At 32.5% G+C, this 13,113-nt stretch overlaps 1 protein-coding gene across 1 annotated transcript; it reads right to left on the reverse strand.

Annotated features, from left to right (window-relative positions):
* Window positions 1-238: 238 nt before the first annotated feature.
* On the reverse strand, window positions 239-12,558 carry LOC129753029 (glucose dehydrogenase [FAD, quinone]-like). The gene is made up of 2 exons (XM_055748821.1): window positions 12,147-12,558; window positions 239-1,722 (listed from the first exon to the last, which is right to left on the reverse strand). Exons 1-2 carry the CDS (start codon window positions 12,556-12,558, stop codon window positions 239-241), a joined length of 1,896 nt encoding a protein of 631 aa, XP_055604796.1.
* Window positions 12,559-13,113: the final 555 nt, after the last annotated feature.

Below are 13,113 nucleotides of genomic sequence, written 5' to 3' on the forward strand. Positions count from 1 at the left end.
TGGTCGGTTCAACTTTTAAACAGTTCGCGTCCTACGTCCAGACTCAAACATCAACTAATTCAATTTTGTTTCTCTTTTATTTACAGGTAATCTTATGAGGTAGTTTGGCTTGTTGAAAGCTAATCAATGAAGAAGAATGATGGAAGCATACCTGTTCAAAAAAGTCGCTCCTAATGAGAGGTAATCATTTTTATAGCTTTGGCTTAAATGCTAGAGATAGGAGTGGAATGTTTTGCGGTCAGCTCGTCTGCCAACGGGATTTGATCAAATCGGCAAGGTTTTCCCCTATCATATAGGCGATGGCTCCTGGATGGCCACTGAAGGTGACCGGGATGACCCCAACGTCGGCAACTCGCAGATTTTTGATACCGTGAACAAGAAGTTCTGGTGAAACGACTGCCTCTGGATCTGAGGCAGGACCCATTCTGCTAGTCCCCGTTTGATGGTACATTGAAGTGGCTGTTGTTCGGAGGGCGCATCTCCAGTAGTCATCGGATCCGTGTGCGAATTTCGAACAGAATGGAATGGGAACTTTATGAAGCTTAGCACCACAGTTTTTCATTGCTGGAGTTTGTAGAATTTCGATTGCTCGTTTAATTCCTTTTAACATTGTTTCTACATCTTCGTCTTCCTTCAAATAATTTGTCACGAACCTGGGCCACTGGAATGGGTTGTCTGATTTAAGTTCGATGTAACCTTTCGACTTTGGATGAAGAAGTACGATATTGACGCTAAAGGCGTCTGTTTGACCGGACTCGAGTGAGTGGTAGATTCTATAGGTATTTTCTTTGAGGCGTAGAGCATTTTTAACTCCGCTGCCTTGGTCGGAGGCTGGGGTACCGCTTACAAAAATTAATTCTATATTTGGGACTGCGCTGCTACTGGAGTTGTCGGTATTAATGAAACCGATCGCTTCACATCCTCCGGGAATTGTTAATGTGCCATTTCCTTGAAAATATCTCGCCAGATTAGGGACAGTCAACAACCGATCGGTATGCAAAGTATAATCTTTGGTATCAGTTACGAACGTCAGTCCGGTGAAATAAAGATGATCATATAGGCTTCTTCCCACGGGCAAATCTTGAATAACCTGTATTCCTATTTCATTCAAATGGCTTCGCGGTCCAACTCCAGAAAGCATAAGCAACTGAGGCGTCTGCAGACCACCTGCCGTGAGCAGAACTTCTTTTTTGGCTAAAACCGCGTATCGCTTCTTATCACGTACAAACTCGACTCCGTATGCTGTTTTTGTCTTGGGATCTATTAGAATTTTGGTCACTCTGGAATTTGTCAAAATATGTAAGTTGCTCCTCTGGCTGACGGGATCCAGATAGGCAGTGCTGGCAGACAATCTCTGGCCATCTCTCGTGTTCGTATGCAAATAAGATACACCCAACTGACTTTCGCCATCGTAATCTACCATTGGGAAACCAAGCTCCAGCAGGCTTTTCACATAAATCTTCGCCATTTCCGTCCGAAATGCCGCATATCGTACGTCCACAGGACCTTTCGTTCCATGATAGGTGCTATTGATATTGAGGTAAGATTTCTCCGACTTTTTAAAATATGGCAGCACTTCTTCGTAGGACCAACCGGGATTGCCAGCTTCAGCCCAACGTTCGTAATCGTTCCGATTTCCTCTGATGTACATCATATAGTTAATGAGCGTCGATCCACCTAATCCTTTGCCTCGCGGTAGGGGGCACCTTTGATCGGTCATTCCTGCCGAGAGAAAGAATGGAGAATCGTCAATGAGCGTTATTCGCAACCAAGAATTTAAATAAATTAATTGGAAATGTGAGTAAGGATTAAAGTGATTCACAACTTTGAACTTTGGACATTGAAGTGATTATTCGAAATTTAAACTTCACAAATCTACCAAAGAATGCAGCAATTAAAAAAAGTCAATAAACGCGGAAGTAATCATTCGAAAAGGGATCAGATTTCTGTTGGTCAAGGTTCATTCCACACTATAGATGCAAGCTATGAAACTGGTGATCATCTTCACTCAGATCGCGAATCTTCTCCCTTATTGACGCCGCCATCGAGCTTTAACGATTCGATTAAAATATATTACTGTGATTAGCACACAAGCACCGATAGCGATCGGTTTCGGAACTGGAAATCGAACAGGTGGAACTGAGTGTTGCTGCATTAGCGAGTGATGTAGTCCGTCGTCCGGAAATTAGCATAAATCTTTCATTCATCGATGGGTTAATTGCTGTGGACAACTCTATTTCAATGAATGAATGAGCATAAGTTTGTGTGGTTTTACGGCATAAATTTGTTTGGAATTTAAGTTCCAACTTTTGTGGCAGCAACTTGTTTGTTCGTCACGTTTGTTTGTTTTGATTAACAGTTCAGAAAAATGTTTTCACACTAACCAGGAAACTGCGAGTTCGGTAATTCATTTTACCCATTTTTCACAGTGTGTTTGTTAAAAAATATAGGTTGTTCGGTAAATATAATCAGTATTTATGTATTTGTTGCCGGTTTTTCGGTAGAAATTAGCGTACGTTTGATAAAAAATTCAAATTAAGTTAGAAACTATTATAATGCTACTAAAAATTCACAATCAATAAAGAAATTGATTGTATAGTATATAAGTTATTGATCCAGGGATCGAATCCCACCACCCTAAATCTAAGTTAAGGAAATTTTGTAAGTCTTCAGACGTAAAATGAACACATATGTAACAAAATGAGACAATATAACAAAGAAAACGGAAATTGTAAATAAACTTTACGGAGTATAAATAGATTGCCGAGACGAACCAGCCAAAGGTTGAAAGTCTCTATAAAAAGGCAAACAAGGAATTGATTTCTAAAACCTTTTTCTTACTAATGACCAACGCACAAACTCGAAAAAAAATTACTGATACTATTCCAAAAAATTAGAGTCAAAGTTTCAAATCAATGCTATTCCTGATAAATCATTGGAATAAATTCTTCAAAGTGGTGTTCCTTATTTAGAACTAAAAGTTAGCTTAAAGAAAAGATTGTTAAACAGTCTACTTTGAAAATTTTAGAACAATATTTCCGGAACACCGTAAAATGAATACGAATTAAAATTTTGAATTAAACCAGAATTTAAAGCTTTGGAAATAATAATAGAAATAGAAATCATAAAATATAACATCATTTTATAAGGAATTAAATTCGAATTACTAATAAATTTCAGATCAGGTTAGAAATAAACCACGACTAAAAATTTTTGAGCGAAATGTTCATAATTGTTTGTAATTAATCAGCTTGATTTTCATTTATTTTCTTGAATTTCAATTAGTTGATTGAAAAAGAATTTGATTATCTAGAATTTGAAAAAAAAAAACAAAAATCACGACTCGAAAAGTGAACATGTCCAAAAAAATTTATTTAAAAAATATATTTAGTGTATAATGTAGTATCTTATAACTGAAAATACAAAAATACTATACTATAAAATAGGTAAAATTTTTTGGAAATTAAAACAAAATATGGAGATGAAAATGATAATTTTTTTTATCATTTTACATGGAAAATTCTCCCAATAAAAACATCACATATGGTCGAAAAAATGGTTTTTCATAATTAAGTTCTATGTTTTCCCTTTGAGAGGAGAAATATGTAGGAAAACGGAAAATGACCACCATGAATGCACAAAAGGTAGAATAAAATACCAAATTTCTGAGTGATTCCATGAAACGTTTGCGCATTTGTCTAAAAAAAAAACCGAAATTGAAAAGCAAATTAAATCTTTAGAAATATTTCCAAAATGTGAGTTAGGACTTCAAATTTAAAATTCGAATTACTATACTATACTACGAGCAGTAGGAAGAACCGACTCATGGGGGGGGGGGGGTTTGGTGACTAATTTTTAGCTATGATTTTTTGTCTAACACGCGAATAAGAAAAAATTAAAACAAATTATGTTTGTAACTATATGATAATTAATTTTTAAGTACTTATTAATAATTTTCGTATGAAATTGTAACGTAAGAGGAGACACGAATGCCACAAAGATGGTAAAGTATCATTAATAAAACCTTAAAAAAAAGTTACTTTAGAAAAGTGACCCTTAGCCTAAAGGGTGAGCTAAATTTTTTTTAATGAGACCTCATCGATGGCTAAAATGTTTAAAAGACAGGTAGATCTAAGTTGTTTGATTTGAGCGAAAAATAAGTTCTTTTTAGGGTAGCCTTCAATTTCTTTAAAAAAAAAACTTATTCTATACTCAAATCAAACCCAATGAAGCCCAATCTTCTAAACTCTTTAGCAAATTCCAAGATCCTAACCTTTGATGAAAATAAATAAAAGTTTCTATAAAAAACAGTAAGAGATAAAAATTTTCCGAATCCAATTTGCTTGATGCTAACTTGAACTAAATTTATGATTTTAGTGTTGGTATGGTTTTAGTATGATATTAATAATGTTAATCAATACACCGAAAAAAATTGTGCAGATTTTTTAGGTGAAGATCAGGTACTTGTTCCTTAAACTGGATATATTTTCCATAAATAATGAATTCCATACTAAAAACCCTGTGGATGATTTTTTAAAATATATTTTGGGATATTTTGCATGAATCAAAACTTAGAAAACTAACTAAAATTCTACTTTATATTTGTGATTTTCAGCTGAATTGTGTGTACAAACTTATTCTTATTAAAAACTTTGAAATCTGAAAATTTAATTGACAAGCAAATTTTTAAGTTTATGTTCTTTTGAATTTCTCACCAATTAGAAGCTGATTAAAAAACTCATTCACAAACTAAATCTTTTTCTGAATTTTTAATCTGAATTGTAAACCTGAGTTCAAAAATTAAACTTTGAACCTGTTTCCGAATTTCTATATGATTTCCGAAATATTCAAAAAATAGATTTCCGAATCTTAATTCTAGATCAGAATTTCATGAGCCAAATCTTAGAGCCCCCATTCATGAATCTATTATCCAAATTCTGTACTGCTGGTTTAATCTTAATTCATTATTTCAATTATTTATTTTTAATCTGTTTTGTGAATCTGATTTAAAATGTGAATTTCGAATGATGAATCAGAATCTGGTTTTCAATTTTGGATCGCCACATAGAAGCTTTAAATGTTTAAATTCTGTGTTAAAATAAAGTTTAAGAACTTCGAATTTGAATAATTTCTTTTTTTCCATATTCGAAAAACTATTATCAAAACATTGAAAATGCATTTGATTTTCGAAAAACATGATTTTTGACATGAAATACAGAACCGAATTCGAACAAGGATTTCAAAGGAGCATTTCATTCCTAATTTATTATTCGAACTGAAAATCATGAATCCTAAACTTGATACAAAATCAGAAATACGAAAATATGTAGAAATACAATTTTGGTTATAGGAATATGGAACCAGAACCTCCAAAATGGGTTTAATTTGAAATTTTATAATCAGACCTGAATTTCTTTGATAAGGTTGACAAATTTCACGGTTTTAACCGGATTGACCCGGATATTTAATGTAAAATTTGGGAAAAATACGGTCCGACCCGGTTGCCTAGATTTCATTGGAAAAGCCCGGATTTTGCCCTGGTTTGTTCTCATTCTCAATCTTAAATCAAACTTAAAAAAAAACAAATTGTGTTATATATTTTTTTTATTTATGTGTTCAAAATTTTTGCAGCAAGTTTCAAAAATCTACCATGTAAGGTTTTTCAAGTTTTTTTTTTCTAGATTTTTGATGAGCAATCCCTAGGTTTTGACCAGAATTGCCCGATTTTGCCCGGATTTGGTCGACAATTTTGAAATCAAATACCCGGATTTTGCCAGGTTTTTATATAAAACAGACCGGATTTGTCCGGCCCAGATACGTGCTGAAAAAAATCTGACAACCTTATTCTATGAACAAGTGCGAACATTTTGAAAAACTGAAGAATTTTGAACTCGAAATAGGTTTTTGATGTTGATGTATTAGTTTTTAGTTCAGATAGTTACTCTTGATTATCTTTGCTCTATTATCATAATTTTATTATGAATTTGAAATTTTGAGTGTTTAGTAAAATTCCTCGCTTGCTTTTTTGGACCCTCATTAGGGGGGGTTTAACCCCCAAAACCGCCCCCGTTCCTACGGCCATGCTATACTATATACCTGCATTGTTTTTGGTTGGATTGCGAATTCCGACTCAAAATTCAGATTAGCACCAGGGTTGTTGAAATTACAGAAAAATCTATAATTTTACAGAATTTTGAGCAAATATTGAAGAAAGGATCTGTCACAGAACACAGGATTTTTAAATTATCACAGAATTAACATTACCGATTTTGCTCATTTTTTTTTTTCAAAATCAAAAATTTTTGTGTCAAAAACAATTTTGGATTCCCAGCTTTTAATTTAAAAAAAATTTGATAAGATTGCTACTATTAATTGATTTTTCCTTATCAAACTGCAGAAAACAACCAATTTGTCATGAGTTTTCAATATAAATTAATGGATAAAGCATCACAGAATACCATTACTGAATTTTCGGGCATAATCACAAAAAATCAAAATATTTTTTGCAAAACACAATAAATTTCGGCCACGTTTATTAACACCTTAGGGAGCGCAAAAAAAGTCATAGCCGAGAAACACCGAAATTCGGCGCTCTATATCTTAGACATCATTGAACCACATTCCACAAATTTACTTGCTTTGAGTTACGACAAGTGTTGTGTTCAATTTTATTGAAGAAAGTTTAATGATAAAATAAAGAATTTTTGAGTTATGCTTTTAGTGCAGCACACTTGAAGCAAGCGAAAAAACGAGATACATACATATCTCGTACTTGATCCACATGCCGTGTCCAGAATCAGGAACCCAGAACTTAGGCTCTTAAAAATTTAAAATTATACAACTAAAAACCTTACCTAAAAACCTATTCAAGACGAGAATCGAAACAGAATTTCAAAATACTCAGGAGGAATAAGAATCAGCGGATTCTGTTTTCAAAATTTCTAAGAAAAAAATGTAAGTTTGAATATCAATCAGAAGCAATTAACTAGAGCTAAGCATTAAAATAAAAATGAAAATTCGAATCATAATCCAAACTTAAAGTTAAGTTTTGATTTGAGTTTGAATCCGTAATTCACCCGAAATTCATCGTTGATGATTATATTTCAAATTTCAGAATTCAGAAACCAGAGCTCAATAGTCAAATTCAGTGTGCGATAAACTAATTTTTAATTGTAACGTCATCGTTTTAATTCAATCGTGTTGACAAACTAATTAAAAAAATATGAGTTTTGCACCAGGTATAGGTTTAGATATGAATAATAGATTGGTATATCCTTCTCCCTCTGATCCTAATGGCCTCAATTATTTTCCCACTCATTTGCATTTAAACCTGCTTAAACTATTTTATTTAGAAATCCAAACAAACAACATCGTTATCTGAATAACCTTTAAATTTAAAGTTTGAATAACTAAAAAATTTAAATGCCTTCACACTTTTACGTTTAACATTTAAAAAAAGTCTTATTTTGGTTCAATGAAAACCCTGATAAACATATTCATTTTTGTATTTTAATACTGGAAGGATCATGAAATGTCAATCGAAAAACTGTGAAAAACCTGGAATTTGAAAATGTAAACTCGCTGGCCACTCTGGATTTGAGTGAAATCAATCATTGAAAACTGATGAACTATTAATCTACAAGAAAAATTAAAACTGTTCCTGAATTTGTTCATTCAATCAAGGAATAAGTTTTCGCTTGAATGTTTCATTTCAGAGATACAATTATCCATAAAAGTTAAATTTTACATTTTTTCATTATTTGAAAGTGATTCTAACATCACTGAAGAATGTTAAAAAATGTTTTATTCCATTTCACAAATTTGTTGAAACATGCAAAACAATTTGATGTTTTCTTTAAAAACTAACTTAAATAAAATTTGGTTCAAAACTTCTTCAAAAATTCATTAAAATTTCCGTTTTTGAACCAAGATTTAATGCAGCTTGTCATTTCTAATTGCTTATGAAATAGTGAAGAAATTATAATGAAATTTTTATAACTTTTTTAAAAGAAGTCTAAAATGAAATGTGAATTTTTGTCCTTGTGTTATTTGTTAAAACCTTTTCGAAGGTGGAGTTGAGCATTTAGAAAGCTGAAATTGGTTTCTTGGTTTAATGACTGATTTTCATCTATGATTTTTTACCGAACAATGTACGAATTGAAAAAATCAAAACAAATTCTGTTTGTAACTATAAAATTATTCATTTTTAAGTTCTTTTACTTTATTAGTTTTCTGAATCGTAAGTTTAGAAAATTTGTCCTCAACCTAAAAGGTAAGCTAAATTTTTATAATGAACCCTTAATTAACAAAATATGGAAGTCGCATTTATCGATGGTAAATATCTTTGAATTTGTTTATGAAAGGTAGATGAAACTTATTGGATTTGTGCATAAAATAAGTTTTAAGGAGAGCCTTCAATTTCAAAAAAAACTTATCCTATGCTCAAATCAACAAGCCCAATCTTCCAAATTGTTTTGCAAACTCAAAAATGTTAACCATCAATCAAAATGAATCAAATTTTCAAAAATGAAAGTAAGAAATGAAAATCTTTTGGATCCAATTTGCTAGATGCAAACTTGTACCAAACTAGTTTGTAATGAAAAACTGCAAAAGTAATAATGTTAAACGTAACACCGAGAAAATATAGAATTTTGTGCTGATTTTTAAGTGAAGATCAGTTACATGTTTCTTTAACAGCAATTAATTTTGCATTAAAAATCAATTGCGCACTGAAAATCCTGTGGATGATTTTTTAGAAATAAAATAAGGGATTTTTTGTCAAAATAAAGTTAAAAAACTAACTCAAAATCTCCTTTATGTTTGTGATTTTCAGCTCAATTGTGTGTATTGTATAAACTATTTTAAATTGAAAAATTTAAATGTGGAAATTGGATTGAAGGCAAATTTTAAAGTTCATGATCTCTTGAATTCCTCAAGAATTTTATGTTGATTGTAACACTCATTCACAAGCTACATGTATTTCTGTATTTCTGAACCTGAATTCAAAATTGCAATTTTGAATTTGTTTTTTTCCGAATTTCTAAACGAAATGTTCAAAAAATAAGATTTTAGAATCTTAATTCCAGATCAGAATTTCATGAGCCAAGTTTTTAGAGCCTTCTGTAGTTCTGGTTTAATCACAATTCATTATTTAAATTATGCGTTTTTAATCTGTATTGTGAATCTGAATTACAATATGAATTTCAAATGATAAATTTGAATCTGAGTTTTCAATTTTGGAACAGTGTTTTGAAACTTAAAATATTTGTTTTTCTGTGCAAAATATAAGTTTGAGAGCTTCGAATTTGAATATAAAACATTTTTTTCATTTTTTTCATACTCGGAAAACTATTATTAAAATACTGAAAATGCATATAATTCAAAACATAATTCAAATTTGATATGAAATGCAACCCAAATTTGAACCAGGATTTTAAAGCAGCTTGTCATTTCTAATTCCTTATGATATTCGAGCTGAATCCTAAATTGGATACAAAATCCGAAACACGAAAATAAAAATACAATTTTGTTTAAGGTGACATGAAACCAGAACCTCGAAAATGGTTTAAATTTAATTTTAAATTTAATATTCAGACCATAATTTCTTTGAACAAGTGAGAAAATTTTGAAAAACTGTAGCAGAATTTTGAACCTAAGATGGGTTTATGAGGTTTTAGTATTAGTTTTTATTCTACATAGATTGTAACTTTAAAAATCATACTTCATAATCATAATTTGATTATGCATTTAAAATATAGTGTAGAATATCTCGCTTGCTTTTCTGGACATTCATTGGGGGGGGGGGGAGGATAGGGGGGTTTAAACACCAACCCCCCCCCCCCCCTCGGTTCCTACGGCCATGTCTTTGACTAAAGAATGAATTTTGAAAACGAACTGATGAATTAAACTTTTCGATAGCATGCAAGACAAATGTAAATTATTGATAGGTTGTCAAAATTATAGAAAAGTTTTTGTCAAAGTATCTGTTAAATTATGAAATCACAATTGACTTTAGATTTCTGCCTTTATTCTTGGAAAATCCATGATATTGGTAAAGTAAATTAATTTTGTTGTGTAAGAAAAAGCTGTAAAAATCACCCAATCTGTTAACCCTTTCCTTCCCACGAGGTTTTTCACGTTTTAAAAATAGAAATATTTATTTACAGCTAAAGTTCTAGAACAAAAGATGCATAATTTGAGCCTACTTTAATGATCCATTTGAAAAATTTGGGTTTTGAGGTGGATCATATGTGCTCCATTGGGAAGATAACAACACATAGGGTGCAAATGAAAAACAGGAAATAATTGCAAAACAACATGGAATTTCATCACTTCATTGATCACAAACTAAAACGATCCTATTTGATAAAAAACTTCTTTGGTATACGCATCCCTCTTAAGTCTATTTATTGAAATATTTGAAATTTTCATTTTTGCCTTGAACAATTGGCCGCCATGACACTTCGCGCAAGGAAAACAAAACATGTCGTTTTTCGAGAAAATCACGAACTTTTACAAATATTTCGAGACATGTGGTCATTTAAGCAGATGAAATAACTATCCTGAAGTGAATTTTTTGTTGCGAAATGATTTTCTGGAGTATTGATAAGAAGCTTCACAAGAAGAAAAGTACGATGTTTCTTCACTCATATCCACACATTCGGTGAGAAAATGGTGTTGATCCAAAGCGCCCAGTTCAAATGCGAGCTGTTCAAAGTTGTGGATCACCTGTGCTACCATGGGAAGGAAAGGGTTAAGGTCAAAATTTTTCCATTAAATTCAGAGTGTAAACATCACAGAACACCGTCATAAATTTTGAGGTAAAACCACAGAATTATTGATATTTTTTTGTCAAAAACGCAGTTTTTTTTTCGAATTTTGATACTTGCAAATGATACTTTTTTTTTTTTATTTTCCAAGTAACATTTAAAGTTTTATAGCAGACTACAAAATAAAGTTATGGTTTTAAAAGGGACTTTCAGTCCAATAAAACTATCGGTGGTACTTGGGTTTATTTTTTTTTTGTTTTTGTTTTTTATCTTAATGCTTAATTATATTAAAAAAAACACCAGAAAAGCACAGAAAGCTTTTCTAGCAAAACGTTACTCAAAATTCTGTTCAACAGATAGTCCAAAAACTTACATTTCGTGAATGCAAATTTATACGATTCAATTTATGCTTCTCGAATTTAACTAATAAGCGAGTGGTTAGACACTACTAACATAAATTCACTGCTCCAACTGTTTAGAAAAAAAACTTAATAATAAACTTAAGAATAAGCTTCAGTACAGCTGGGATGCATGAAAAATCACTAAAGGTATTTGAAAGCTGAAATTACAATTCTCTCCTAATTTTTTTTAAAAATATTTTAAACGATAGCTCGCCAAAATAGTCTCAGTTACATTGTAAAATATTCAAACATAATACCAAGTTGACGTGATTTGGAATATTTTGGCATCATGAGTTTTTTAAATGCAAAACATAGAATTTCAAGGCCTTTTCAAAGTAAGTTGTTTCAGAAGTTTTTAGTTGTTAGAAATTTTATTTAGATCATTCAACAATTACTTCTACATTCTGCTAGGTTTTGAGGAGATTTATGCGAGAATTTCTCATTTGACACTGCACAGTGTTCCAGGACGGAACTTTATCGTGACAAAATTAATAACGAAGAGACGATAAGAGATAGACAAAAGGTGTCTCAGCAAAAATGCCCATAAAACCATGCACTATAATAATATTAAATTAATTATTAGGGTGTGACATTTTTGCATGATTTACACATAATTTTTTTTTTCAGTGAATAGATAGAGCCAAACTGTCTTTTAAAAAGTTGTAGCCAACGGTTTTTGAGGTAACCTTACCCAAGACGCTACATACATATGACGTTTCGTAAGCGAGTTATGATTTTTTTAATAATAAAATGTTAGGGTGTGTCGAAAAACAGTATTCTGGCTCTATCTTTTGTATATTAATTCATACAACAAAAATGTTTTCTAGACATTTGTTTTAAACCAAAATTTGCACATTTCTATCTCAGAGCACAAAACTTGATTTCTCGATTAAATTCTGAAGTTTTTTTTTGTAAAAATTGTACCACTATGTCGTTAAACGTTCTCATGTATATTCAAGAAACTTTTAAAACCTACCCCAGCAGGAATACATCTGCCGTTCGGCCAAATATCCCCAGTTGTAGCTGGTGGACTGCAAATATGCTGCGAAAACCGGAATTTTCACAAACAGATTTTCCCGATCCCCAGCTTCCAGCAGCAAAACCTTCCAGTCCGGATTTTCCGACAGCCGATTGGCCAGCACACAGCCAGACGGACTGGCACCCACTATCACAAAGTCATACTGATTGAGGATATTCTTCGCCCCGTAACGGTCGTTAATTTCCTTCTGAATGTCACTATTGATTGCATCCACATTGAGCTGCTTTTCGAACTCATTCAACGTTTGCAGTTCTTCATCGGGCGAAAAATCTTCACTTTGTTGCGCTCTTGAGATTACTGGAAGAAAATTGAAAAGCGCCACCAGTAACAATTTATTGCTTGGACGCATTTTATGTTCTGTAAACACTCAAAAATCGCGGGGCTCCCGATGGTAATTCAGCAGAAACTTTTGAGCACGTCTGCCGGTGTTGAACTAAAGAATCGAACTGAACCAACCAAACTAAAAAGTTTGAAGAACTTTATGCGACGCGTCCGAATTGTTTCTTCCGCTTTCGGCTGCCGTCTGGTGTCAAATGTAACTCGAATCCGAACCTAATGGTTCCAATAAAGGTGGTGGGCCTCAAAGAAAATAAAATCCATTTTAATTGATAACCGTCCAGCCATGTCCGCGAAGAGCCGGCGGTTTTTTTTTTGTTTTGGTTTTTAATTTTCGGCTAAGTGAGCGATCGTTATCCAGTGGAACCGGTTGTTCCACACTAGCCGGTAGTGTCCTCTCTCCGAGGCGCAAATTTTTGATTTAATTCCGCAATAGTACCTGATCTGATAGTGCATAGCAGCTACCACGAATGTGGATCAACTGGTGCAAGTTGTTTTTTTATCATTCTTAACGCCCGTCCTTACACTTGACCGTGTCAGTTCGGTCGATTGACATCGACGAGTCGAG

Source organism: Uranotaenia lowii, chromosome 3 (assembly GCF_029784155.1).
Source record: "Uranotaenia lowii strain MFRU-FL chromosome 3, ASM2978415v1, whole genome shotgun sequence".
NCBI lineage: Eukaryota > Metazoa > Arthropoda > Insecta > Diptera > Culicidae > Uranotaenia > Uranotaenia lowii.